Genomic DNA, 23,384 nt, shown 5'->3' with positions numbered 1-23,384 from the left:
GGTAAAGACATGAGCCATGTGGCAATATATAGATTAATAAAAATGAGTTAATTTAAATGTAAGAGTTAGCTAGTAAAAAGCCTGAGCTATTGGCCGAGCATTTATAATTCAGTCAGTTTCTGAGTCAGTTATTTGGGGCTGGGTAGTCAGGACAGGAAATGTCCACTTACAGCACAGTGCATGGTACAAAGCAATAAACATTGTGCTTTAACAGGGACGGTCAGCTCTGAAACACTTTCCTACTGGCTTTGGCAACAGAGAATCAATGTAGCAGAGCTTTAATTTTCTGTACTCATTGAAAAAGTAAGGCAACTACCAGGCAAGTCAACTGGCTAACTACACTCACCAAATAATAACCTAAGGCACAGATACAATGGCCAAAAACCATGGAGAACTGAGCTGAGCATGCTTAGTTCATTTGTCTACTTAGTCCAATAATGGGTAAACAGAAGAAAATAATTTCTATAGTGTAGAATCTCTAAGCATTTTTTCTTCATAGAAAAGACAATCTTCTGACATGGGGGACTCTTGAACTGTTCAATGTGTGATGAAATGAATACAACAAGCTCGGTTTTGCCCAGTTGTAGTGATATTTCAACTGTGTACTTTATCTGAGGATCAGAGGAAAAAGCCAGCCACTACAGTAAACAGAAGTCAGACGATGGTAGCACACACCTTAATCCTAGCATTGGAGAGGCAAAGATCCATCTGGATCTCTGTGAATTCAAGTCAACACTGGGAACAGAGCCAGGTATCGTGGCACAGGCCTTTAATTCCAGCACTAGTTAACCATAAAGGTCTGGAGGTCTGTACAGATAGACAGGAAATGACAGAGCTGGGCAGAAAGAGGAAGTGAGATGGCAGGGGACAGAAAGGCATATAGGCATGAGTATACAGAAAGTAGATCTCTTTGGAGGCTGAGGAGCCGATAAGGTGATGTTCATCTGATCTCTCAGTTTTCACCCCATTATCTGGCTCCGGGTTTTTTATTTATAAGACCATTTTAGCAATTCATCTTACGTGCAGTAATTCTTAACTCTCAGGAAACCTTCCTTCTTTCTTAAGAGATAAGCTTCCTGTCCACATCCGAAGCCAGCGGCTCCAAACCCTCAGTGCAGCCAGCTCTCACCTCCAAACCCCCTTTTCTCTGACCTCAGCGACATTCTTAGGTAGACCCACTTAGTCTACTTTGTTGTTGTTGTTTTTTTTTTTTTTTTTTTTTTATTTATTTTTTTTTTTTTTTATTTTTTTGGTTTTCCGAGACAGGGTTTCTCCGTGTAGCTTTGTGCCTTTCCTGGAACTCACTTGGTAGCCCAGGCTGGCTCGAACTCACAGAGATCGCCTGGCTCTGCTCCGAGTGTGGATTAAGGCGTGCCCACACCGCCGGCTTGTTGTTGTTTTTTAATGAAAGAGTTTCTCTTTGTTCTATCCTGGAACACACTATGTAGACCAGGCTGGTCTCAAACTCAAGAGATCTACCTGCCTTTGCGGTCCAAGTGCTGGGATTAAGGCGTGTGCCACCATCATCTGGCTACTCTGCTTTCTTTTTTTTTTTTTTGGTTTTTCGAGACAGGGTTTCTCTGTGTAACTTTGTTATCTGTCCTGGAACTCGCTCTGTAGCCCAGGCTGGCCTCGAACTCACGGAGATCTGCCTGGCTCTGCCTTCCGAGTGCTGGGATTAAAGGCGTGCGCCACCACCACCTGACTACTCTGCTTTCTTAATCACAAGGTGTTTAAAGAAAGAATATTGTCTTATTTTTGCATTTCTGACATTTTATATGATAAGCAAAGGGATAATGCTGAATGAATAAATAAAAACTATTAAAATCAAGTATCTTCCAGATAAAGACTATAAAACAGCATTATTAGTTTTTCTTTGATGCTTACCAGAACAGAAAGTTCTCACCTTTTGGCTTTTAATTTGCTCCACTACAACCACCACAGAAGGAAAAAGGAGCTGAAACTGCAAAGCAGAGAAAATTAAGGGTATGTATGAATCAAAATTAAGGGTATGTATGAATCAAATATAGGATGAAAAAAAAATAACTCAAGAAACACTTCCTTTTCCAAGATAAAACGGCAATATCAAGATCCAGTACCCTAAGGCAACCTGACATCAGGACTGGCAGATAGGAACAGAAGCAATTTCTACTTTTGAGTCTGGTGTCACTGCCAATATGCATGTCAATGGGAGATTATTCACATTACATTAAGAGCTAATTAAATGTGGAACTATTTTTTTGTTTGGGTTTTTTTTTTAGCTGGTCTAGAACTCACTAAAGAAAGCTTGTACACCAGGTTAGCCCCTTCCTCCTGAGCACTGGGATGAGAGGGAGATGCCACATACACCACACTCTTAAAGCAGTTCTCATCTAGCAATAAAACATGTAAAATATATTTATAGTGCCACAAATTAGAACAGCAACAGACTCCAAAGCATTTTAGCAATCCAATGCTTACCTGATCTAAGGAGTAATTGACATGTGATATGGAGAGATGTGGGTCAGCCAGGAACTGTAATAAAAGCATAGTCATCAGAATTTCACACAAAATAACTTGAATTAATTTGCTCTATATAAATTAGGAGACAGTGTGACAATGAGCTCAGTGTTCATTTTAAGCTATGCAGAACTAATAGATTATAGATTTACTTTTTAGATAATAAACCTAAACCAGGGCTCTTACAAATCCACTCTGGAGTCACTTTGAATACTGCACCCTTCAGGCATATAGTTCACTCTTAACTACCTGACCTTATCAAAGGCCACTTCAGAGGCAAGAACATGCTCTACTCTGCAATCCCCCAAAGATAATGTTTTCTCTATTACCTCCTTCTCACCTCTTGTTCCAGGTCAAGCAGTGCTTGGCGATAAGGCTGTAAAACTGAATCCAGCCCTGTGCAGAAGGCCCTCAGGTAGATCCCAGGCAGCCCACCTTGGCCCTGCTGGGGTGGATGGTGATCCTACAAACAAACAAAGAGAAGTCAACTTCTCAGCTCAGAACCCAAACCTGAGGAAGACACTGTCATTTATTAGTAGTACTTATATTTACTTAAATAATTCTGTAGCAAAGCATTGTTTCAGCAAGAGGAAATGAAAAAAAAACTGAAGATAACGTGTATTTGAGGGGCGTGCAGTAAGAAATGCTGACATGACCACTCCATTATATTGTTTTTGTTTTTCTGAGACATGGTTTCTCTGTGTAACCCTGGCTGTTCTGAAACTCACTCTGTAGACCAGGCTGGCCTGGAACTCAGAGACCCACCTGCCTCTGCCTCCCAAGTGCTGGGATTAAAGGCATGTGCCACCACTGCTGGCTAAAAGTAAATCTTTAAAAACAAACAAACAAAAACTCCAACAATAACAACAACAACAAAATAAAAAACAAAAAAACAAAGTAAGTAAGTAGTGAGTCTGAGTGCCAATCTGGGGTTGTGAGACTCTTACTGAGGGATTATGTAAAATATGACTTGTCTTCAGGAACCCTTCAAGTTGCTTGGCTGGTCCCTGCTGTTTTCCAGGCAGCTGGGCTTATCTGATAGTGACTCTCAGTCTTTATTGTTTATTCTTTGGAGGAAGGGGCCTAGTGAATCTGGTCGGTTTCATATAAAACTCCTCATATAGTTTTATATGAGGAATTAATGGTTAACAGTTAGCTGGAGGCTATGGTGGATGCTTAGCCCCTCTGGCTAGGCAGGGATCTGGGTAAGCAGACTGAGAGTGGTAGGCAGGAGTACAGCATTCAGCATCGGATATGCTAAGGAAGCTTGGGTTCAGGGGTTAGAAATCACAGTATAGCCAGTAAGAAGATGCTACACAGAATACCAGAAGGATCCTGAAGTTCCTTCCTCAAGAGGAATGTTCATAGCATGGACATGGACAGACTGCTTTACAACCAGCCAATTTTGTTCTGATCTTACAGCATTACAGAAAACTGGAATGAGTCTTCATCTATCACAAAATGAAAAGAAAGGGTTTTGGTTTGCTGTTATTTTACTTTTTAAAAAAGGTACTATTAGGACTTCCTTTAGAACTTGAGAAGTGGGAATTCTAATGTCATGTAAACACATGAATAGAGGACAGAATTTTTGTTGTTCTTACCCATGAGAAAGCAGAGAGATCTTGCCTTCCCTTGAGCATTTCCAGTGACTTATAAATTCAAGAGTATTCCAGAAATTCCTAACTTACTTTATGAGTGAATTCACTGAGAGCCCGAGAATACTTGTGCCCTGTAGAAGCACATAGCCCGAGAACGGCATCCCACCTGTTGCTGCACATGGCCTGTGTACTGCTCAATGAACTCAGTGAATCGAATGTAGTCTGTGCCAAGCCTGCAGAGTCGATTCAGGACACTAGTCTCACTGGGGTGAAGAAACGGGAAGTCCTGGGAAACCTGGAAGAAGAGGGACAGTCATAAAGCAAGCTGATCCTGCTAGTCACCAGCCCAGGTTCTCTGGGGCTTGAATGCTTTACGTTCTTTCTTCCATTTCCTTTCCTTACGTTGTCATGGTTGTACACTTGGCTTTAACTTTCCTTGTTACTAGGTGGGTAACTCTGGTAACGATATGGTTACACCACTACGAGGTTGTGTTCCTTATCCAGATATAACTGCTTGTTCTTAAAACAGGTAACCTATAGTAAAGAATTCACATGATAAGGGCTGGAAAATGGCTCAATGTGTAAAGGTGCTTGCCACCTGACAGCCTGAGTTTGAGTTCCAGGATTCACATAGAAGGATATTCCTGCAAGTTGTCCTCTGACCTACATACACACAGGGATACAGAGAGAGAGAGAGGGGGGAGGGGGGGGGGGGGGGGGAGAGAGGGCAAGTTATGGTACCTCTCAATGTCTTAGTTTTTATGTGTAAAAAGTGGAGATAACTGTGATAATTAGATCATACAAAGCACATATGTTAATCACACAGCAAGTACTTAATACATATATGTGCCTTTTACTACTAACAAGACATTTCTACATAGTTATCAAGTGGTATCTCTGAATACTTCTTGTTGGCAGAGTTTTAGAAAAGTTCTAGGTTTAGGGCCAGTGAGATTGCTCAGAGGGTCAGGTATTGGCTACACAAACCTGAAGACCTGAGTTCAATCCCTGCAACCCACATAAAGGTAGAAGGAAAGAACTGACTCTACAGAGTTGACGTCTACATAGACTCTGACATGTATGCTCATGTTCACGTATCATACACACATACACTAGTTTAAAAAAAATTCCAGGGCTGGAGAGATGGCTCTGAGGGTAAGAGCACTGGCTGCTCTTCCAGAGCTCATGAGTTCAATTCCCAGCACCCACATGGTGGCTTACAACCACCTATAATGGGATCTGGTGCCTCTTCTGGAGTGCAGGCATACATGTAGGCATAACACTGTATACATAATAAATAAAGTGCTCTCTCTGGGTAAGTGAAAATCTCTGCAGAAGCAGCAGTGTGGCAGCAACAACAAGCGATGAACTCACTGTGCAAGTCTGAGAAAGGAAACAAACTGCTGTGATAACAAATAAAGGCACAAGAGAAGGGTACCGAAAGGCGTGAACACAAAACTCTTCAAAGAAATCACTTTAAAGCTGAGGCCTCAGGAATGCAAGGATGAAAACATCTGCTTCAAACCTTCCCAGCTGTCTTTGCCACACCCTGGGTGTCACTTGCTTTTATTTCAAATGTCAGTCAAGCACCTACAAATTCTGAACATTTCCCCCCTCCATGACTGGCCATGTGTCAGTTTTCAAAGATATACATACAAAATTTTAAAAGCTCACACTTCTAAATCCCAAATTCATATCCACAAGGAATAAGAAAAATCTGTTCAGCCGGGCGGTGGTGGTGCACGCCTTTATTTCCAGCACTCGGGAGGCAGAGGCAGGCGGATCTCTGTGAGTTCAAGGCCAGCCTGGGCTACCAAGTGAGTTCCAGGAGGAACCCTGTCTCAGAAAACCAAAAAAAAAAAAAGAAAGAAAGAAAAATCTGTTCAACTTATATGTTTTATGGATGAAGAAAGGTCCTTCCTGATCCTCCAAGGCCAGTCCTGCTATAAACAGACACCACACTGTGAGCAGATCTTATTTCCTAGGACTGCCACAACTAGTCAGTATAAACTTCTCCAAATTTCAGTTCTGTGCATTCGGAAGCTGAGACAAGCAATACTTAAGTTACTAGGTTATTGAGAGCACCAGGCATCATTATTGGAAGCAGACTATGCTAACAGTTCTGATAGTGGAGCCAGAAAGACCTCTGTTCAAGACTAAGCTAAATTAATAGTTATGTGACCCCAGGAGTTAACTTTCTGAACTAGACTGTTGTGACTATTCGATGAAATAATGCACGCTGCACTATATTCACGGTCACTCTGTCCTAGTTAGGTTTCTATTGCTGTGACAAACGAGAAAAGTGTTTATTATTTCAGCTTACAGTCCTTCTCAAGGGGAAATCGGAGCAGAGACCATGCAGGAATGCTGTTTACTGGCTTGCTCCATCTGGCAGGCACAGCGGGCTTTCTTATACATCCCGACACCACCTGCTGAGGGACTCCCACACCCCTTAGTGCATTGGGCCCTTCTACAACAATCATGAATCAAAAAAATGCAGCACAGGCCTGCCCACGGCCCAATATGATGGGCATTTTCTCAATTCAGTTCCCCTCTCTCAGGTAACTCTAGCTTGTGTCAAGTTGGAAAGGAAGAAGGAAGGAAGAGAAAAGAGAGAAGGGAAGGGAGAGAGAAGAGAAAGAACGAACTAACCAACACACTCCTCTTACGCTTTCCTCTAAGTTAAAAGCTCTTTCAAGTTCTTCACCTGGTACAGAAATTTCCAAAGGAGGGAAACGCCATATGGTTACAAACCCATTTTTTCATCCAACACAATTTACTGAGTGTTTATAGTGTCTTGAACTCTGTGGATATATTTGCACTATTTTCAAAACTGTTGGAAACAATGCAAGCGTGAATATACTTTTTAATAATAAACTATCGTCTAATTCCAGATGCACACTTAGGAATTCGGTTTAACAGTAAATTTGTAGGCAGTAGAGAGAAGTATTGAGTTCTATCCACTCGAGTGGTTCCCTAGCCAGGAATCGGGGACCGCAGAGCAGGGTTCCCCGCCGCCGAAGGCAGAGCTATGTCGGGCCGGCCCCCGGTTTGCCACGGCTCGCGGGCGCAGTCAGCCGGTGTCCCCCCCGGGTCCCACCCCTCCGCTGCGGCTCAGCTGCACCAGCGTCCCAGCCTCTGATCCACCCCCCTCAGTACCTGCAGGCCACTCCGCTTGTTCCAGGTGAAAATGGACCCTGGGTACCCACTCAGCGCCAAGAGCAGTTCGTGAATCATTTCTGGGGCGGCCTCGGAATCCCTAGGTTTCCCAGCTTCTTGTTTCAGCGCCTCTGCGGGCGCCCACGCACGCCCGAACCGAGTCGCTCGCCCAGAAACCCCGCAGACCACCGCGCGGGGAGCCGCCACGGGGCCGCGCGCCGCGTGCCGGAAGCGCGCGCCGCTCGGAGGCGCCCACCCGCTCGCTCCCGCCACGGAGCGCCGAGGACGCGCCGGAGGCGCCATCGCGCATGCGCCTTGGGTGCCCCGAGTGGCCCGCTCGGACTTCCGGCTTGAGAGCCGGACTGGGGCTGCTGGCGGGCGAGACTGGTCTTAGCTGGAGCGGAGTGGTTGAGGCTGGCCCAGGGACAGGGACGAGTTGACAGGCAGCTGGAGAGAGACGCGGCCAGGGGCGGGCCGGAGGGAGTCCTCGGGACGCCTTGGCAGGGTCTGTGGCATTCTGACCGACTGCTCGGCGTCTCCCAGAGTGACCCGGCCGGAGAGGGGGAAGACAAAGAGGCCGGGACTCGGCAGCCGCCGCCGTGGAGCAGCGCTCGGAGCCCAGGAGCTCGCAGCCCTGGCCGGCAGGCTTCGCTGTCAGGAGCCGCTCTCCTGCCTCCCCTCGGGCTGCCTCGCTTCGCCAACTCCTGTGACTCTCCCCCAAGCCGCTTCAGTGTAGAAGCCCAAGTCCTAGCTTTCCCATCTGTCGCTCCCGAACTCTTGCTGAGTTCTTCCTTCGTCTGGGAGGAGTGAACAAGAGCCCCAACATTGAGCCCTTGACTTTGGTTCGGGCTGGAAATTCGTGGTTTGGCGTCCCGCGGGGAGGGGCGGGGCGGGGGACCGCAGGGGCTTTCCGGAGGACCGCGGAGGTTCTGGGAAGATTAGCCGCCACCCGCTGGACAGGGGCTTCTGTCTTCAGCCGAATGTTGACTTACCTTTACAGTGCGTCAGGGTCCCACGCCGCTCGAGTTCACTCTACAGCTTTGATCTAGGGCGCTAAACGCGATCAGATTAGGTGAAGTGAGAACGAAGCAGATGGGATTTTCTATTCTCTGCAACTTCCTGGGAATGCTGTAGTCGCCACCCAGAAATGCAGCTTTTGGAAGGTCATTTTCTCCTTCCTCATTGGTTTGCTGACCTGAAATGGCACTACCTCTGAAGACCACTTGGAGCATATGGAAAGTCTGGCCGGCTCTGGCAAGACTTGAAACATGTCAACAAGATATTCCTCTGATATTGCCGTTACTCTAGGAAGAAACTCCTTTTTACACAGAGACACTCATCTGCAGGTGTTTCTCCTGGGCACGGGGAGAGAGTGAACTAAGCCTAAGAACGGAACCCAGATACTAAGAGGAGAGAAACTGCTTGTTTTGTTTTTCGAGACAGGGTTTCTCTATGTAGCCCTGGCTGTCCTGGAACTCGCTTTGTAGGCCAGGCTGGCCTCAAACTCAGAGAACCACCTGCCTTTACCTCCTGAGTGCTGGGATTTAAGGCGTGCGCCACTACGCCCGGCTGAGAAACTCCTTTCTGCAGTGAAGGATGGCCAAGCCCACTCTGAGGGGAAATGGCACTAACTCGGAATGCCTACGACAGCGCTTCAGGAGATTCCATTACCAGGAGGTGACTGGACCCCGGGAGGCTTTCAGCCAACTATGGGAACTTTGCTGTCGGTGGCTAAGGCCAGAGGTGCGCACCAAGGAGCAGATTGTGGAATTGTTGGTGCTCGAGCAGTTCCTGACTGTGCTACCTGGGGAGATCCAGAACTGGGTACAAAAGCAATGTCCAGAAAATGGAGAGGAGGCAGTGACATTGGTGGAAGACTTAGAAAGAGAGCCTGGGCCACCTGGACATTCGGTGAGAAGGAGGGGGAATTCCGAAGTGTGAGGCTGGGGAGGGGCAGTTTAAGATCAGCCAGGCGGAAAGAGGTTTGGTGACTTTTATACTTCCCTTCCGGAAGGGTTGTATTTCAGGAGAGCTTGTCTGGAGATGCCAATTGGGTATACCTCTGCCTACTCTTATTACAGTACGTCTCTCTCTTCAATTTTTGTTGTTTTGTTTGTTTGTTTGTTTGTTTGAGACAGGGTTTCTCTGTGTAGCCCTGGCTGTCCTAAAACTCGCTCTGTAGACCAGGCTGGTCTGGAACTCAGAGATCCTCCTACCTCTGACTTCCAAGTGCTGGGATTAAAGGTGTGCACCACCACCGCCTGGCTGACTTCAGTTTCTTAATAGAGAAGAAATGGGAAGGTTTTGTTTTTTTTTCAGCTGGTATTTGGGTTTCTATTTTGATCTTTCTGTAGTGCCAGCCACTCTAACCTAATGATAACGGAATAAACATTTGTCCTAATCTCCCCACCCTACCACTCTGTCCTTGCCTTAAAAGGATGGTCTCTTTGGGGATATTAAATAATCTCCCCGGGAATACCCCTTGTTATGACTATGAAAATTAATGAGGGGTTATTTCTAGGTCACAGTCTCTGTAAAGGGGCAGGAAATGCACTCGGAGAAGATGACATCCCCGAAATCATCACAGGCGTTATTAAGTGTTCTTCAGGAGTCAGTGGACCCCCAGCCCAGGGGTGTGTCCAAGAAAGAGAGGGCAAGAAGCCCAGCCCTGGGACTACAGGAGCAGATGAACCCAAAGAAGACTCTGAGACCTTTCCAAAGGAGCGGTGAGGAGTAGCTTCATGTGGGAAGATAGAGCCGTTCCAAGCTGGCAAGTAGGGGTGGGAGTAGTGAGTGGGAAAGGGATTTCAGAAATAGTGGAAACCGTCGAATGTGTGGCTGTTGAGACCTTCTGAAGACAGGTAGTTCAACCCTCTAGTACAGTAAGTATTCTTATGTTACTTCTTTTGGTAATTCTGCCAGAGAACAGCTGCCTAGTTTTTATTATAATTAGAATAATCTTATTTCTTGGTGATAGATGCTTCTTTTCTGTACTCAAGGTAACTTTATTTTAGTTGTTTTCCTTTTCCCTCTATTATCTCCATTCTTTAGACCTAAGTTCTCTACATTGGAACTCCAAGTTCTCTAAATATTAATTGTGGAGAATGAAATTACATCTGTATTATTCCTGTGAGGTCTGTTATGTAAAAACAGTAAGAATTTTACTTCAGAACTTTGCAATTTTCTTCCAGTACAGCCCAGCATATGATTATGTATGATCTTTATTCACCTGGTAACCCCTGAACTCCAAAGACCCAGTCAATTCTACTTGATTTTTTGGAACTTGTTTTTCTTCTTTGTGCTCTTTTGAACTAGATTTTGTGTTTATTATTTAAAACTTGTTGAGGTTGTTTTGAATTCTGTTCTTATCATCCAAGATGACTAGTAATAGCATTCTTGGTTAGTTTGATAATGGTCTGTAGTCATCTATCGCAAATATCTCACCCTCAACATATGGACCTGCAGAATTAATCAGGTTTAATTTAAACACCTCCCATGTGCTGAAGGGTCCACACACTGCAGTAAGGAAAGGTACCTACCTACCTGTTGGCCAGTGAGCTGGTCAGCTGATAATGGTCCTTGCTGCACAAGCCTGGTGACCTGAGCAGAAGCTAGTCCATGAAGTTGTCCTCAGCCTCTAACGACTATAACAGGTGCACTCCCCCCCTCCCATATATCATGCACATATAATGAAAGTTTTGTTAAAGTACCTGTTATCAAAGAGCTTACACTATCATTTAAGAACACAATAGTGAATTATGAGTAAGTACTGAACTCGACTATCAGAAAACAGTGTTAAAGACTTGCTTAGTTGTTCTGTAAGGGTTTGGCCGTGTGGTCATGAGATGGGGCTGTAGGGAACACCTCCTGAGGGCATTGGCAAGGAGCTTCCCAAAGGACGGGTGAGTGCGGACAGGAGGAAGAGAGGCATGGAGGTGGACAAAAGTGCACCATGTTTGAAGAGACCAGGAGTGGATAAACTTGCTGGACACAAAGTTAGGTTCAGCAGCCCAGACATGAGCTCAGGGGCTAGTGGGGCAGTGACTGCCATGGTACCAGCTCTGGGAGGGTTAGGGTCTGCACTTAGGTGGAGAGGACGATGTGCTGAGAGAAACACTTAGGATTTGGTGACGAGTGTGAAGCAGAGACAAGTTGAAGACAGGTCCACTTCTCCCCGCCAACCTCTTGAAATCACTGAATCTAATTCTCAGGACTCAAATGAAAAAAACAGGAGACAGGAGTGACCAATGGAGAAGTGCTTCCACCTGCACACAAGCAGTGTGGAGGCTAGGGCGAAACTTGGAGTAGAATACCTGCTCTAAACACACAGTAGAATATTGTCTTTTCTAATTGTTCTGCTCTAGAACAGAAATCCAATTCTTTCTCATCCTTTGAGGTTTCTTCAACCACCCACTGAACTTTCTGAAAACATTTCCTTTATGATCTTTAGATAGAGGCTGTGAATGTAGCTCGGTTGGTACAGTGCATGCGAAAGGCCTCATTTGACCCCAGCACTCCATAAAACTCAGCATGGTGTTGCACACTTGTAATCCTAGCACTTAGGTGGTGGCAGAAAGATCAGAAGTTCAAGGTCATCCTCCACTACATAGCCTGGGCTATATGAGACCCCATTTTGAACATAGAAGATAAAATCTCTTTGACGAAAGAGGCAGGGCTGATTTGAAAGGGTTTTTTTTTTTGTTGTTGTTGTTGTTGTTGTTTTTATGATCAGTCCAAACTGTGATACTTTGGTTTCTTCCCTGCAAACAGGATTTCCATTTCCTACACCTGATGTGGTCTCCAGATTGGATCAAGGAGAGCCATGGATCCCAGATCTGTTCAGCTCCAAGGAGAAAGATGTCCCAAAAGGAAAGAGCACAGGAGACAAACAAGTTTATACTGATCCATTACCATCCAAGAGAGAGAGAAGCCACGGGGTGGAACAGGACCACTGGGGCTTTGATGATGAGCAAGTGGTGGGCGTGCACTGGGGCTACAGAGAGACTAGAACACTCCTCGCAATTCTCAGTCAGACTGAATTTTATGAAGCTCTCCGAAACTGCCATAGGAACAGCCAGGTGTATGGGGCTGTGGCTGAGAAGCTGCGTGAGTATGGCTTCCTCCGGACCCTGGAACAGTGCCGGACCAAGTTCAAAGGCCTTCAGAAGAGCTACAGGAAGGTCAAGAGTGGTCATCCACCTGATACCTGCCCTTTCTTCGAAGAGATGGAAGCCCTGATGAGTGCCCAGGTCATTGCACTGCCCATCAGTGGCCTGGAAGAGGCCATTTGCCATTCTGGCCAGGCAGGCACCGACACGGAACCTGAGGAGCCAGGGCTGAGGGCCTGGCAGCATGAGGATGGAGACGAGGCTGTGGTTGAAGGGTCTGACAGTGATGACTTGGAGGCAACCCCCCAGGACCCCGACAACCCACCTGCGTCTGTCCTCTTCCGAAGCCCAAGCGGTAAGAAGCTTTCCTTGGGCTTTGGGATTAGGTTTGAGGAGCAATGAGCCTGGATGTGGAGCCAGCCATTGTCACCTGCCAGCTTGGCCACTTTAAGGGACAGAGATACTTCTCAACTCTATGTTTTATTCTCTTCTGTGAGCAAATAATGAGAATTGAACCTGCAGTCTTACACACATGCTAGGCAAACACTATACCATGGAGCTACATCTCAAACTTCAGACTTAGATGTTTCAAAGAAATACACCCAAATAATCCAAGTGTCTTCAAAGGGGTAATTCTTTTTTGTTCAAATACTTTTCCTGTTTATAAAGCAGGTTCACTGAAAAAAAAAAAGATACTTTGTTGTTTTCTTTCTTTCTTTTCTTTCCTTTTTTGTTTGTTTGTTTTTTTTGAGACAGAGTTTCTCTGTCTAGTTTTGGTGCCTGTCCTGAATCTTGCTGTGTAGACCAGGCTGGCCTCAAACTCATAGAGATCTGCCTGGCTCTTCCTCTCTAGTGCTGAGATTAAAGGGTTATGCCACCACCACCTGGCTGTTTTATTCCTTTTAAAAGAGTGAATTTTTAAAAATGTGGATAAATCATGGCTAAAGCAAAATGCTTTTCTTTATCTTTGTTCTCCTCTTTTCCTGCCTCTCCACTTTTCCTCCATCTTCTGGTTCTTTAATGTTCTCCTCTGCTCCCAGTAAGTGGAGAATAATGGAAGGACATGTCCTCAGATGGAAGAGGACTGTGTGGACCTTCCCTCCTTCCTTGGTTCCTTTGGACAGTTAGAACCACCCTGTTCGTTCTTTCCTAAAGCACTAACGTGGACTGCAGTGCAGCATGTGTTCTTGCCTCTTTGCTCTTTCTGGCCTCTGCAGTCCTCTTCCCAGATAGAGTACAGACTGGAAGACCCTCAGCTCTCTGCTCTTGCTGGAGTTGCTTAATGGAGAGAGTAACAGATGAAAAATGGCCAAGATAGTAATTGGGTAGCAATATGATTCTGAAAGAGGCAGTTTTGGAGTTTTAAGTCATTCTTTTTTTTTTTTTTAATTAAAATTTTATGAATTTGTTAAAAAAAAAAACTTGTAAATTCAAAATAAAACAAAACAAAAACCTCATCAAAATTAACCAGACTAGTTTGAATATTGATTCTGAAGCCATGAAGCTTTACATTGTATTTTACACTTTGACTATCAAATATTAAATCATTCTATAAGTGATTACAAGAAAATAAGTGTGGAAAAAATTTATCAGAGAAGTTAGGGATGATGCATTGTGGCCGACAGCAATTTTAGGTCTTTTTTTCCTGACCAGTGATTTTCTAGTTGGGATCAAGATTCCAGAAAAATTAGGAAATGGGAAGAGAAATGCCCTCTGCCCACATACTCAGTCTGTCTATACTCACTGTTCTTGGTACTGTGACAAGATAGCAGACAATGGCACTTGGGTAAGGAAGTAAGGAAGGCTTTGTTTAGGCTTCATGCTGGGGAAGCCATGGTGTTGAGAGCTGCTCTCAGGGCACCAGTGGGAGCAGAAGAGGCTGGCTACGCTGCATCTGCAGTCAGGAAGCGGGATGAGTGACGCATGGGGGCCTCAGGTGCTTTCTCCTTCCTGCCTTTTAATTCAGTGTGGGACCCCAACCCCTGCGATGGTGTCACCCACATTCAAGGCAGGTCTTTCCTTGGCTAAACCTTTCTAGAAACACCCTCATAGACTTGCCCATGATAATGAAGAGTAACCATCACAGTGTGTAATGACTGTTCCAGTAGTCACGTGGAAAGGCTTTTTTAAAATGGCTAAATGTTACTAATAAAAGTTCTCTGAAATTGCTAAATGATACAGAAACAAAACCATCTATAATGCAGGTATATGTCTGTCTGCTAAGAGGTCATGTACAACAACGGCAGGAAGCACCACCTCCTTCGAGCCCTGTAACCCAAGGCAGAGCAAACACCACTACATTTCCCCTTTTTGTCTTAATAAGACTGTTCTAAACTTAGTGCAAACTATATACTAAAAGAACGATTATCAAGTATTGTCCAGGAAAAACAAAGGGAAATAACAAACAAGAATGGAACTACAACCAGCAAGAACAACAACAAACTAGAAAGACATGCTAAATGTCCAGAAATGTCCAGATCATAGGTGAATGGCAAATTACCAAGATTACTCCAATAGCTGTCCTATCCTGAAGATTCTAACTATAGTACTTAATATGTTCTAGCTGAGATATGAGAAGATTGTTACTGTAACTATCTAGTCTTCAACATCAAGGAGAGAGGTGGCTCCGCATTAAGAGCAGTGGCTGATGATCTAGAGGACCTGGGTTCAATTCCCAGGCTGTCTAGTGTCTGATCACCCCAGGATTTAAAAAAAAAAAAAAAAAAAAAAAGGACCTATGTGACCACCTTCCCTTTCCTTTTAAGAGGTCGGGTACAATGGCAGGAAGCACCACCACCTTTGGGCCCTATAGCTCAAGGTCATGGGCGGAGCAAATACCACTACAGTTTGGGGAATATGAACCGTTTAAATCTAGGAACCTGAGCTTAGTTGGCATCCCTCCCTCTCCTTTTTGCTTATAAACTGAACCCCAGGCCTCATGCATGCTTCAGGTACACTCTGAGCTAATGTCTCCAGCTTAAGTGGATTTCCTTGAAGCCGGCAGTAAGACTGAAGAGTTGAGGCCCTAAAGCTCTGGGTTAAGTGATGCTAAAATGTCTCTTCTGGTGCAGGTGTACACTGGGGCTATGAAGAAACCAAGACTTACCTTGCAATTCTGAGTGAGACTCAGTTCTACAAAGCCCTCCAGAACTGTCACCGCAACAGCCAGTTATATGGAGCAGTTGCTGAGAGATTATGGGAATATGGCTTCCTTAGGACCCCAGAGCAATGTCGGACCAAATTTAAAAGCCTACAAACCAGCTATCGGAAAGTCAAGAATGGCCAGGCACCAGAAACCTGCCCCTTCTTTGAAGAAATGGACGCTTTGGTGAGTGCCCAAGTTGGTGCCCCACCTAATGATGACCAGGAGAAAGAAACAGCTTCTTGCTATCTCCAGGGAACCAGTGAGCCTCAAGCTGAGAAGCAAGCTGAGGACTCAGAAGAAGATTCAGATGACGAAGATGATCCTGAGATACCCCCAGGGGCTGTTACAACCCGTGCCCCAGTCTTATTCCAGAGTCCCAGTGGTAAGGTTCTTTATTTTTGCTTTTTGAGACAGGGTTCATGTAGCTGAGATTGGCCTTGACCTCACTGCAGAGCCAAGGATGGCCTTAAACTATTGATTCTGTCTCTACTTCCTAAGTGGCGGTATTACAGGTGTGTGCCTCCCTGCCCAGCTAAGATCCTTTCTGTTCTTATGGTATAAATAGCAAAAGGGAAGCTGTAGGACTCAGGAGAAGACCATGAGATTGAGAGCTGACCTCTATTCCCAGCTTTCCTGAGTTCTTACCTTTCTTCCCCATGTTTCCTATCTACTAAAACATGTTGCTCAGTGAAAAGCTACAAATTATTAATGTGGTTTCCTTCAGCACACTACAGCATCACTTGATTGTAAACTTTGTAGATTTGCTATCACTTTCATATGCTACCAGATCAAAGTCAGTTTGCACAGCAGCTAATCTGAATTGGGAACATTTCCCAAGTAGCATGTCATCTATTCTGCAGAATGAAATTTATCTTTATAGATCACGCTTACATTTTTCGTCTGGTTTTAGCTTGTCTGTCAACTACAGGGCTGTGTAGGAACCTGATAACCCTTTTCTCCAGATACATTTTTAAAAGGTATTTCTATCTTATGTGTCTGTACGTGGACCTGTGTGGATGTACATGCAGCACGTGTGTGGTGTCCAGAGGAGTGTGTTGTATCTCCTAGGACTGGAGTTACAGGCAATTGCCATCTGCCCAATGTCAATGCTGGGAACCGAAGCCAGGTTCTCTGTAAGAGCTCTACTGAGATGTGTCTGTCTCCAACTCCTTCAGATACAGTGTTATCTGCAGGTTTCTGTGGGAAATGACTGGATCTTAGTTGCTGTATAAGGGGGAAAAAAATTCCAATATGGTTTCCCTCCTTGTAGGAAGAGGAGTTTTAATTTTGGAGTCATACATGTTTAGTCATGTGTATGCCAATCTCCAATATTAGCCAAGTGATTTAGTGCAAGTTGCTTAGCCCCTAAATTTGCATATGCATTGAGACCTTGGGCTGGGGGTGTAGTTTAGTGGTAGAGGGCTTGCTTGAACGTGCCCCAGGCTCTGGGTTAATCATTCACATTGCAAATGAAAGGGAAACTACATAAAAGGTTGATGTAACTGAGGTGCTAGTGAAGCCCCACCACAGTGCTAGGCACAGAACAGGTATCCAATAAATACTAGTTTTCACTTCCACAAGTCTTTTAGATCAGCATTCTGATGTTGCATTGAACATCAATATTTTACAAAAAAAGTCGACTCCTGAGTTTGGGAAATATTAAATAACCCTTTTGGAGGTTCACAATACACTTTCATATATTAAAGATTCTAAGATCTCAGTTAGCCTGGCAGTGGTGGCGCCTGTCTTTAATCCCAGCACTCTGGAGGCAGAGGCAGGTGGATGTCTGTATGTTCGAGGCCAGCCTGGTCTACAGAGCTAGTTCCAGGAAAGGCTCCAAAGCTACACAGAGAAACCCTGTTTCAAAAAAAAAAAAAAAAAAACAAAAAACAAAAAAATCTCAGTTAGTCCAGCAAATCTCTTACTTTATGGACCACCTTAAATACTTAATACTGTGGATATAGTCTCACACTCAGTATTCCAGGGAATTCAGGATCCAGAGTTAACCTGAAACACGTGAATAAGTGCAGTTCTCATAGCCTAGGCTGAAAGGCTGGCATTTGCTTTTTAGGATGTTAAAAAGTTGCCTAGTTAGGCTACATTACAATGTTTTGGAACATTTAGGGTTTGGAGAGAATTTCTAGTGAAGCTTTTCTCTTTAAAAACTGCTGCATGTTTTTTCTTCCCTGTTTTGTGTTTGTTTTTATTTGTTTTGTTCTTTCTAACGTATATTGGAATGTGAGGGGAAGGGGACTTATCAAAACTATTTCTGGTTATAGAAATTTCCAAGGAAGTGTTCCTGGGCATTTCCTTCTAAGCCCTTTAATCACTGGCAATGAATAAGACCACAATATGACCAAGAGGTGGCAGAATGGCAGTGTGGAAAGTGTCTTCTGTAAACACAGAACTTGTCTTCTTTAAACCTAGTGACTTGCTGCTCTGAGGGTCTCTGCAGGGACTGGGTATTCAGAAAGGGTTGACAGACTACCTAGCTCCTGTGGAGATTATGCAGATGAAAGGCATGTGATAGGTAGAAAAACACTGGAATTTTAATAATGCTAATATAGTAATTTGGGGGCAAGAGCCTTACTATTTTATTATTATTATTTGAGACAGGGTCTCACTATGCAGCCCTGGCTGGCCTGGAACTTGCTTTATAGACCAGGCTGGCTTCAAACTCAGAGATCTGCCTGCCTCTTCCTCTCAAGTGCTAGGATTAAAGGTGTACACAACCATACCCAATTTTAAATGATTTTAAAATACTTCAAAAAATTATGTCTGGGGGCTGGAGAGATGGCTCAGAGGTTAAGAGCACTGGCTGCTCTTTCAGAGGTCCTGAGTTCAATTCCCAGCAACCACATGGTGGCTCATAACCATCAATAATGAGATCTGGTGCCCTCTTCTGGCCTGCAGGCTTACTGTATACATAATAAATAAATAAATCTTTTAAAAAAATTATGTCTGTGGATCATAATAAATTATGTCACATGGGTGTGGGCTATGCACATGTGAATACAGGTGCCCAAGGAGGCCAGAGGCATCAGATTTCCTGGAGCTGGAGTTATGAGCCCACCTGATATCGGTGGGAACTGAACTCAGGTCCTCTATAAAAGCAGTATATGCCCTTGACTTCAGAACCCATCCCTCTAGCACCTCCCATGTTTTTTACTTTTATTTATTTATTTAGGAGCACATACCCCATGATACATGTTTGGAGGTCAGAGGACAATTCATGGAGTTGGTTCTCTTGTTCCCCTGTATGGGTTCTAGGAACTGAACTCAGGTCATCAGGCTGAGCCACCAGTACTTTTACCTACTAAGCCATTTTGCCCCCACCCCACTCCTTTTTTAATAGAATGAACTTACAATAAAAGGTGGCGCACGCCTTTAATCCCAGCACTCGGGAGGCAGAGCCAGGCGGATCTTTGTGAATTCGAGGCCAGCCTGGTCTACAGAGCGAGATCCAGGAAAGGTACAAAGCTACACAGAGAAACCCTGTCTCGAAAAACCAAAAAAAAAAAAAAAAAAAAAAAAAAAAAAAAAAAAATGTGGACCACATTGACCATTTACTTGTAATCATCTAATGTAATCCTTGTTTCTCTCAGGTTTGCTTTGTTGTGGTACATATAATTAAGAAATGAGTGACTTTTCAAATTGTGTTCTTGTATTAGGTTTTGAGGCTGGATTTTATAATGAAGAGAATCTTAAACGAGATATTTCTGAGGAAGTACGGCTGCATAGAACATTACTTGCAAGGTCTGAAAGGAAAATTCCCCGTCATGTTAATCAAGATAAAGCTAGTAAGAATGGATGTTCATCAGAAAGCCAGTGGGAAAAGATCCAAAGAGCGAACAAAAGAAAACCAGCATTCCCAGAGAAGAATATAGGTACAGTCCTGACTTATCAGAGAACAGGTTTGGGAGACAGACCCTATAAATACCTCAGATATGGCAAAGGCTTTGGCCCAAACTCCCATCTCCTGTATCAGGTATTCCATCATGTAGAGAATCCGTATAAATGTGCTGACTGTGGGAAAAGCTTCAGCCGGAGCGCACGCCTCATCAGACACCGAAGAATCCACACTGGAGAAAAACCGTATCAGTGTCTTGACTGTGGCAAAGGTTTCCGTGACAGTTCCAATTTCATTACCCATCGGAGAATCCACACAGGAGAAAAACCTTATCAGTGTGGTGAATGTGGAAAACGCTTCAATCAGAGCTCAAGCCTTATAATTCACCAGAGAACCCACACAGGAGAGAAGCCTTACCAGTGTGAAAAGTGTGGGAAAAGCTTCAATAACAGTTCTCACTTCAGCGCTCACAGGAGGACACACACAGGAGAGAGACCCCATGCGTGTCCTGACTGTGGTAAGAGTTTCAGTAAGAGTTCTGACTTACGTGCACATCACAGAACCCACACAGGAGAGAAACCCTATGAGTGCCACAATTGTGGCAAGTGCTTCAGTAAGAGCGCTGCCCTTAACAAACACCGAGAGAGCCATACCCGAGGAAAGCTGCCGTCACAGCCCAGGCCTACGTAAGCTCCCAAGGCACGTCCTCTCCGTCTGCGCCTGAGGAAGCACCGCTCAGGACTTCTGCCATCGTTTGTTCCTTACGCTTCCCAAATCTAGCCGAGCCCAATGTCAGTGGTTTGAGGATGAAAAGTAGATTTTGGTCTGAACTGATGGTAATAACGTCTTCCTCCCTCGTGCCTGAGCTGTTCCCTTCAAGAGGATATGTAGTATATCCTGTGGACCTTACGTATGTCCTCACTCCTCCTGTCATTCAGTGCACTTCAGTTGAAAAACCCACCTCAGCAGTTTTTCAAAGAAGTTGTGAGACGACTCATTGATTGGGCCGTCTTGCTCACTTAAACCTGTGCATACTCTTCATTTATCTTTTAAAGAGAGTTTAAAGTCCAACTTGGTTCTATCTGTTTCCAAGAATCTGGGCTGGGGATATAGCTCAGTGGTAGAGCACTTGCCCAGTATGCACAGGATCCTGGGTTCAATCCTCAGTAACACACAGAGACAGAGAGTGAGTCAGGGAAACAATATAGCCTTCTATGAACACTGGATTTCTTAGTTTCTTGTAGAGTCTGCAAGGGCTGTAATAGAATATACTGCATTTATAGCATCTCATTTGATTTTTCTCTTCTCCCCTCCCCTCCTGTCCCTTGTGGACTAGAAGCCAAAAGAGCAAACTAGATGGATGTGGTGGCAGAAAAAGCAGTTAAAGCTACTGATAGGAGTTGTCTATTTTCTAACACTCCACACACATATTTTATTTATATATATATATATATATGGAGAGAGAGAGAGAGAGAGCAGCCTGTGGGTGCTCAATACTGATTGCAAGGAGCAGAAGCACTGCCATATTCCCATGTATAGGTAAAATACACTTTACCCTAAATGACAGGGAAGATGGCAGAGCTACCAATCTGCACACACACACACACACACACACACTCACTCACTCAACTACACAAATAAAAGTATCTAAAAGTATCTATTTAAACATACAAGTCATTATGGGTTTTCCAAATTGGGTGGTATTGAATTATTTCCCATATATTCATAGACTTATGATAAGCCCTGTATAATAAAAATAAAACAGTCCCTACCCTTGTCTTGGAAAACAGGTAATACATGGACAGAAAGCACAAATATATAGTTGCAACATTTAGTATTTTTTAAAGACAGGGTCTCACGATGTAGCATTGGCTGACCTGGAACTCAATATGGATAGTATACTGGCCTTGAACTCAGTCTTCAAAGTGCTAGGATTAAAGTTATGTATCACCACAACAGGCTGCAACTGTTTTAAAGAAATTTAGGAAGCTAAGTAGTGTTACTACACCAGAAATAAGTTGTAACATAGCATGCTCTGAGAGAAATCTGGAAAATATTTTTTTCAGGAAACAGTAAGCATTCAAAGGAAGAAAAGTAACTAGATAAATTATGGTGAGACAGACTTTCCAAAACTAGTTGTAAAATTGGTGCTAGGTGGGTGAAAAGTGGGAAAACATCAAAGCAAAGACAAAAGACCTTTTTAAGGTCACTAAAGCTCGACGCAGGAAAAGTTCACGAATGTTTGACACAGCTATACAGGGGCAGAGAACCCGCTCAGCAGACGGGGAGTGCTAGAGGCAGACCCTGAGGTGTTCCGTGTGCTGTGTGCTTCCTGATGACAGGGCAGCAGCTGGCTCAGGGAAAGATGAGTTGTAGGAGACCAGCTCCTTTGAGAGATCAACATCAGAATTACCATCTAGTGAAGATACTCTAAGGAGGTCAGAAAAGATGACCATGGTCAGATGGCCAAGACCTGGAATAACTAACTTTCACATTTCACTTTTATTAGATACCCACAGCTAGATTAAGATCTGAGGTAGTTATAAGGATATAAGACTGTTCTAAAATTTATTAGGATAAGCAATTAATTAGGGTTCTGGTATTAAGGAATTCTAAACAAAGAACTAACATTAACAATTATGGGAAAATGGTATTTCAGTTATGCTACCTAAGCAAGCAGGAAAGTACAGGAAAACCCTGTTTAAAGCAGGGATCTGAGATGGCTTTGGAAGTGAGTTGCAATGTCAAGGAAAATGGGGATTATTATCGCTAGTATTAATCTATTTTTGTACTGTGGAAAAGGCCTAAGGGTATTAGCAAACAGATGGTTCCAAATGTCTTGTATGTTAAACTGCTTCTGTTTCTCTTCCTGTAAAGCAGAATAATGTTTACACCAAGTCTGCCTCTCAGGGATATCATGTTAATAAAAGTTATGTCCATAAAGTGCTCTGTGTTTCTTCAGGTGTTTCAGTGTAAATTTTACATATGCAAATTATATAAAATTATTAGCTTGGTCATAAGTTCTTATGATCAAATTGTGGATGGTAGAAAAATAAATTATCTGACTTTTTTCCTTCTTGTTGTTACTATAAGTTACCTGCCTGAATTTTTACATTGTAGGCAAAGGAACAAATTACAATCACATCAAGATAACTGGGCAAGGAAAATGAGTCAGATTTTAAATTACATAGGACCCTTCAACTTCCAAATGAGGATTGTATAAGAGGGACAGGGTGAACTCTCATTACTAGAGGAAGACCCAGTTCATCTCAAACTACCTCATAAACACTGCCCAGTCTGCCATGCTGAGGGTGGGCAGAAGCAAAAGGAAGCCTAAGAGAAAACACTAAGGGGAGCAAGAGGTTTATGTAGCCTGAGAGTTTATTAAGGTACACAATATTTTGAGGAACACACTACCACCACATTTCCTCTCTTTTTGTCTAAAATGAAAGAAAGCTTATAACTAATACAAGAAAAACTATCCAATAAGTATATACAATAACCCTTTAACATCTACAGCCTTTATGGAAGAGGCATACACAGAAGTGTGCATTAGTAGAAATGATAGTGACCTGCTCTCATCATGTTTCCTTAACACTGTTAACTACTTTCCCATATTTTCTCACTGAATATATTATATACACCAATTTTGTGTCAATTTTTATTCTGTAACACTTTTAAAGGGTATAAACCACCTACATTGAGGGTGAAGATATAGCTCAGTGATAAGGTGCTTGCCTCAATGTGCAAGGCCCTATATTCAATTCCCCAGCACAGTAAAGAAAAGAAAACCATGGTCTGTGCTGCCCAAGGTCATGTTGATGTCCCAAGCCTGTACTGCTGCCGAGGACCATGATGTTGTCTGTGGTCTATGTCTGTGTTTATAAGGACAAGACTGTGGTCTATGTCTGTGTCTATAAGGACAAGACTGTGGTCTATGTCTGTGTCTATAAGGACTGAAGTCCTTATAGATGTCTGTGATCTATGCTGCCACTGACTGAAGGGCACCGAAGCTGCTTTTGCAG

General features: G+C 43.8%; 2 protein-coding genes across 4 annotated transcripts in view; one reads left to right on the top strand and one right to left on the bottom strand.

Moving 5' to 3' along the window:
* Tubgcp4 (tubulin gamma complex associated protein 4) overlaps positions 1 to 7,510 on the bottom strand; it is a 36,413-nt gene extending 28,903 nt beyond the window's left edge. The window contains exons 1-5 of one of the 2 annotated variants that reach the window (XM_028878693.2): positions 7,257 to 7,510; positions 4,264 to 4,392; positions 2,840 to 2,962; positions 2,461 to 2,514; positions 1,907 to 1,963 (exon numbers count right to left, since the gene is read on the bottom strand). In XM_028878693.2, the coding sequence (XP_028734526.1) occupies positions 1,907 to 1,963; positions 2,461 to 2,514; positions 2,840 to 2,962; positions 4,264 to 4,392; positions 7,257 to 7,334 (441 nt within the window). In that variant the 5' untranslated portion in view covers positions 7,335 to 7,510. The remainder of the gene's footprint in view (positions 1 to 1,906; positions 1,964 to 2,460; positions 2,515 to 2,839; positions 2,963 to 4,263; positions 4,393 to 7,256) is intronic. The other variant, XM_028878694.2, reaches the window with a different exon arrangement.
* A 1,242-nt stretch (positions 7,511 to 8,752) lies between these two features.
* Positions 8,753 to 22,446, top strand: Zscan29 (zinc finger and SCAN domain containing 29). Of its 2 annotated transcripts, XM_028878688.2 has the most exons (5): positions 8,753 to 9,167; positions 9,778 to 9,982; positions 12,027 to 12,719; positions 15,436 to 15,891; positions 19,181 to 22,446. In XM_028878688.2, exons 1-5 carry the CDS (start codon positions 8,853 to 8,855, stop codon positions 20,047 to 20,049), a joined length of 2,538 nt encoding a protein of 845 aa, XP_028734521.1. In that variant the 5' UTR covers positions 8,753 to 8,852; the 3' UTR covers positions 20,050 to 22,446. The 2 variants fall into 2 exon arrangements, with proteins under 2 accessions (XP_028734521.1, XP_028734525.2); XM_028878692.2 differs by lacking the exons at positions 9,778 to 9,982; positions 15,436 to 15,891; positions 19,181 to 22,446 and having other exon boundaries at positions 8,966 to 9,167; positions 12,027 to 13,073.
* The last annotated feature ends 938 nt before the right edge of the window (positions 22,447 to 23,384 follow it).

Source organism: Peromyscus leucopus, chromosome 4 (assembly GCF_004664715.2).
Source record: "Peromyscus leucopus breed LL Stock chromosome 4, UCI_PerLeu_2.1, whole genome shotgun sequence".
NCBI lineage: Eukaryota > Metazoa > Chordata > Mammalia > Rodentia > Cricetidae > Peromyscus > Peromyscus leucopus.
This window is presented reverse-complemented; position numbering and strand designations above follow the sequence as displayed.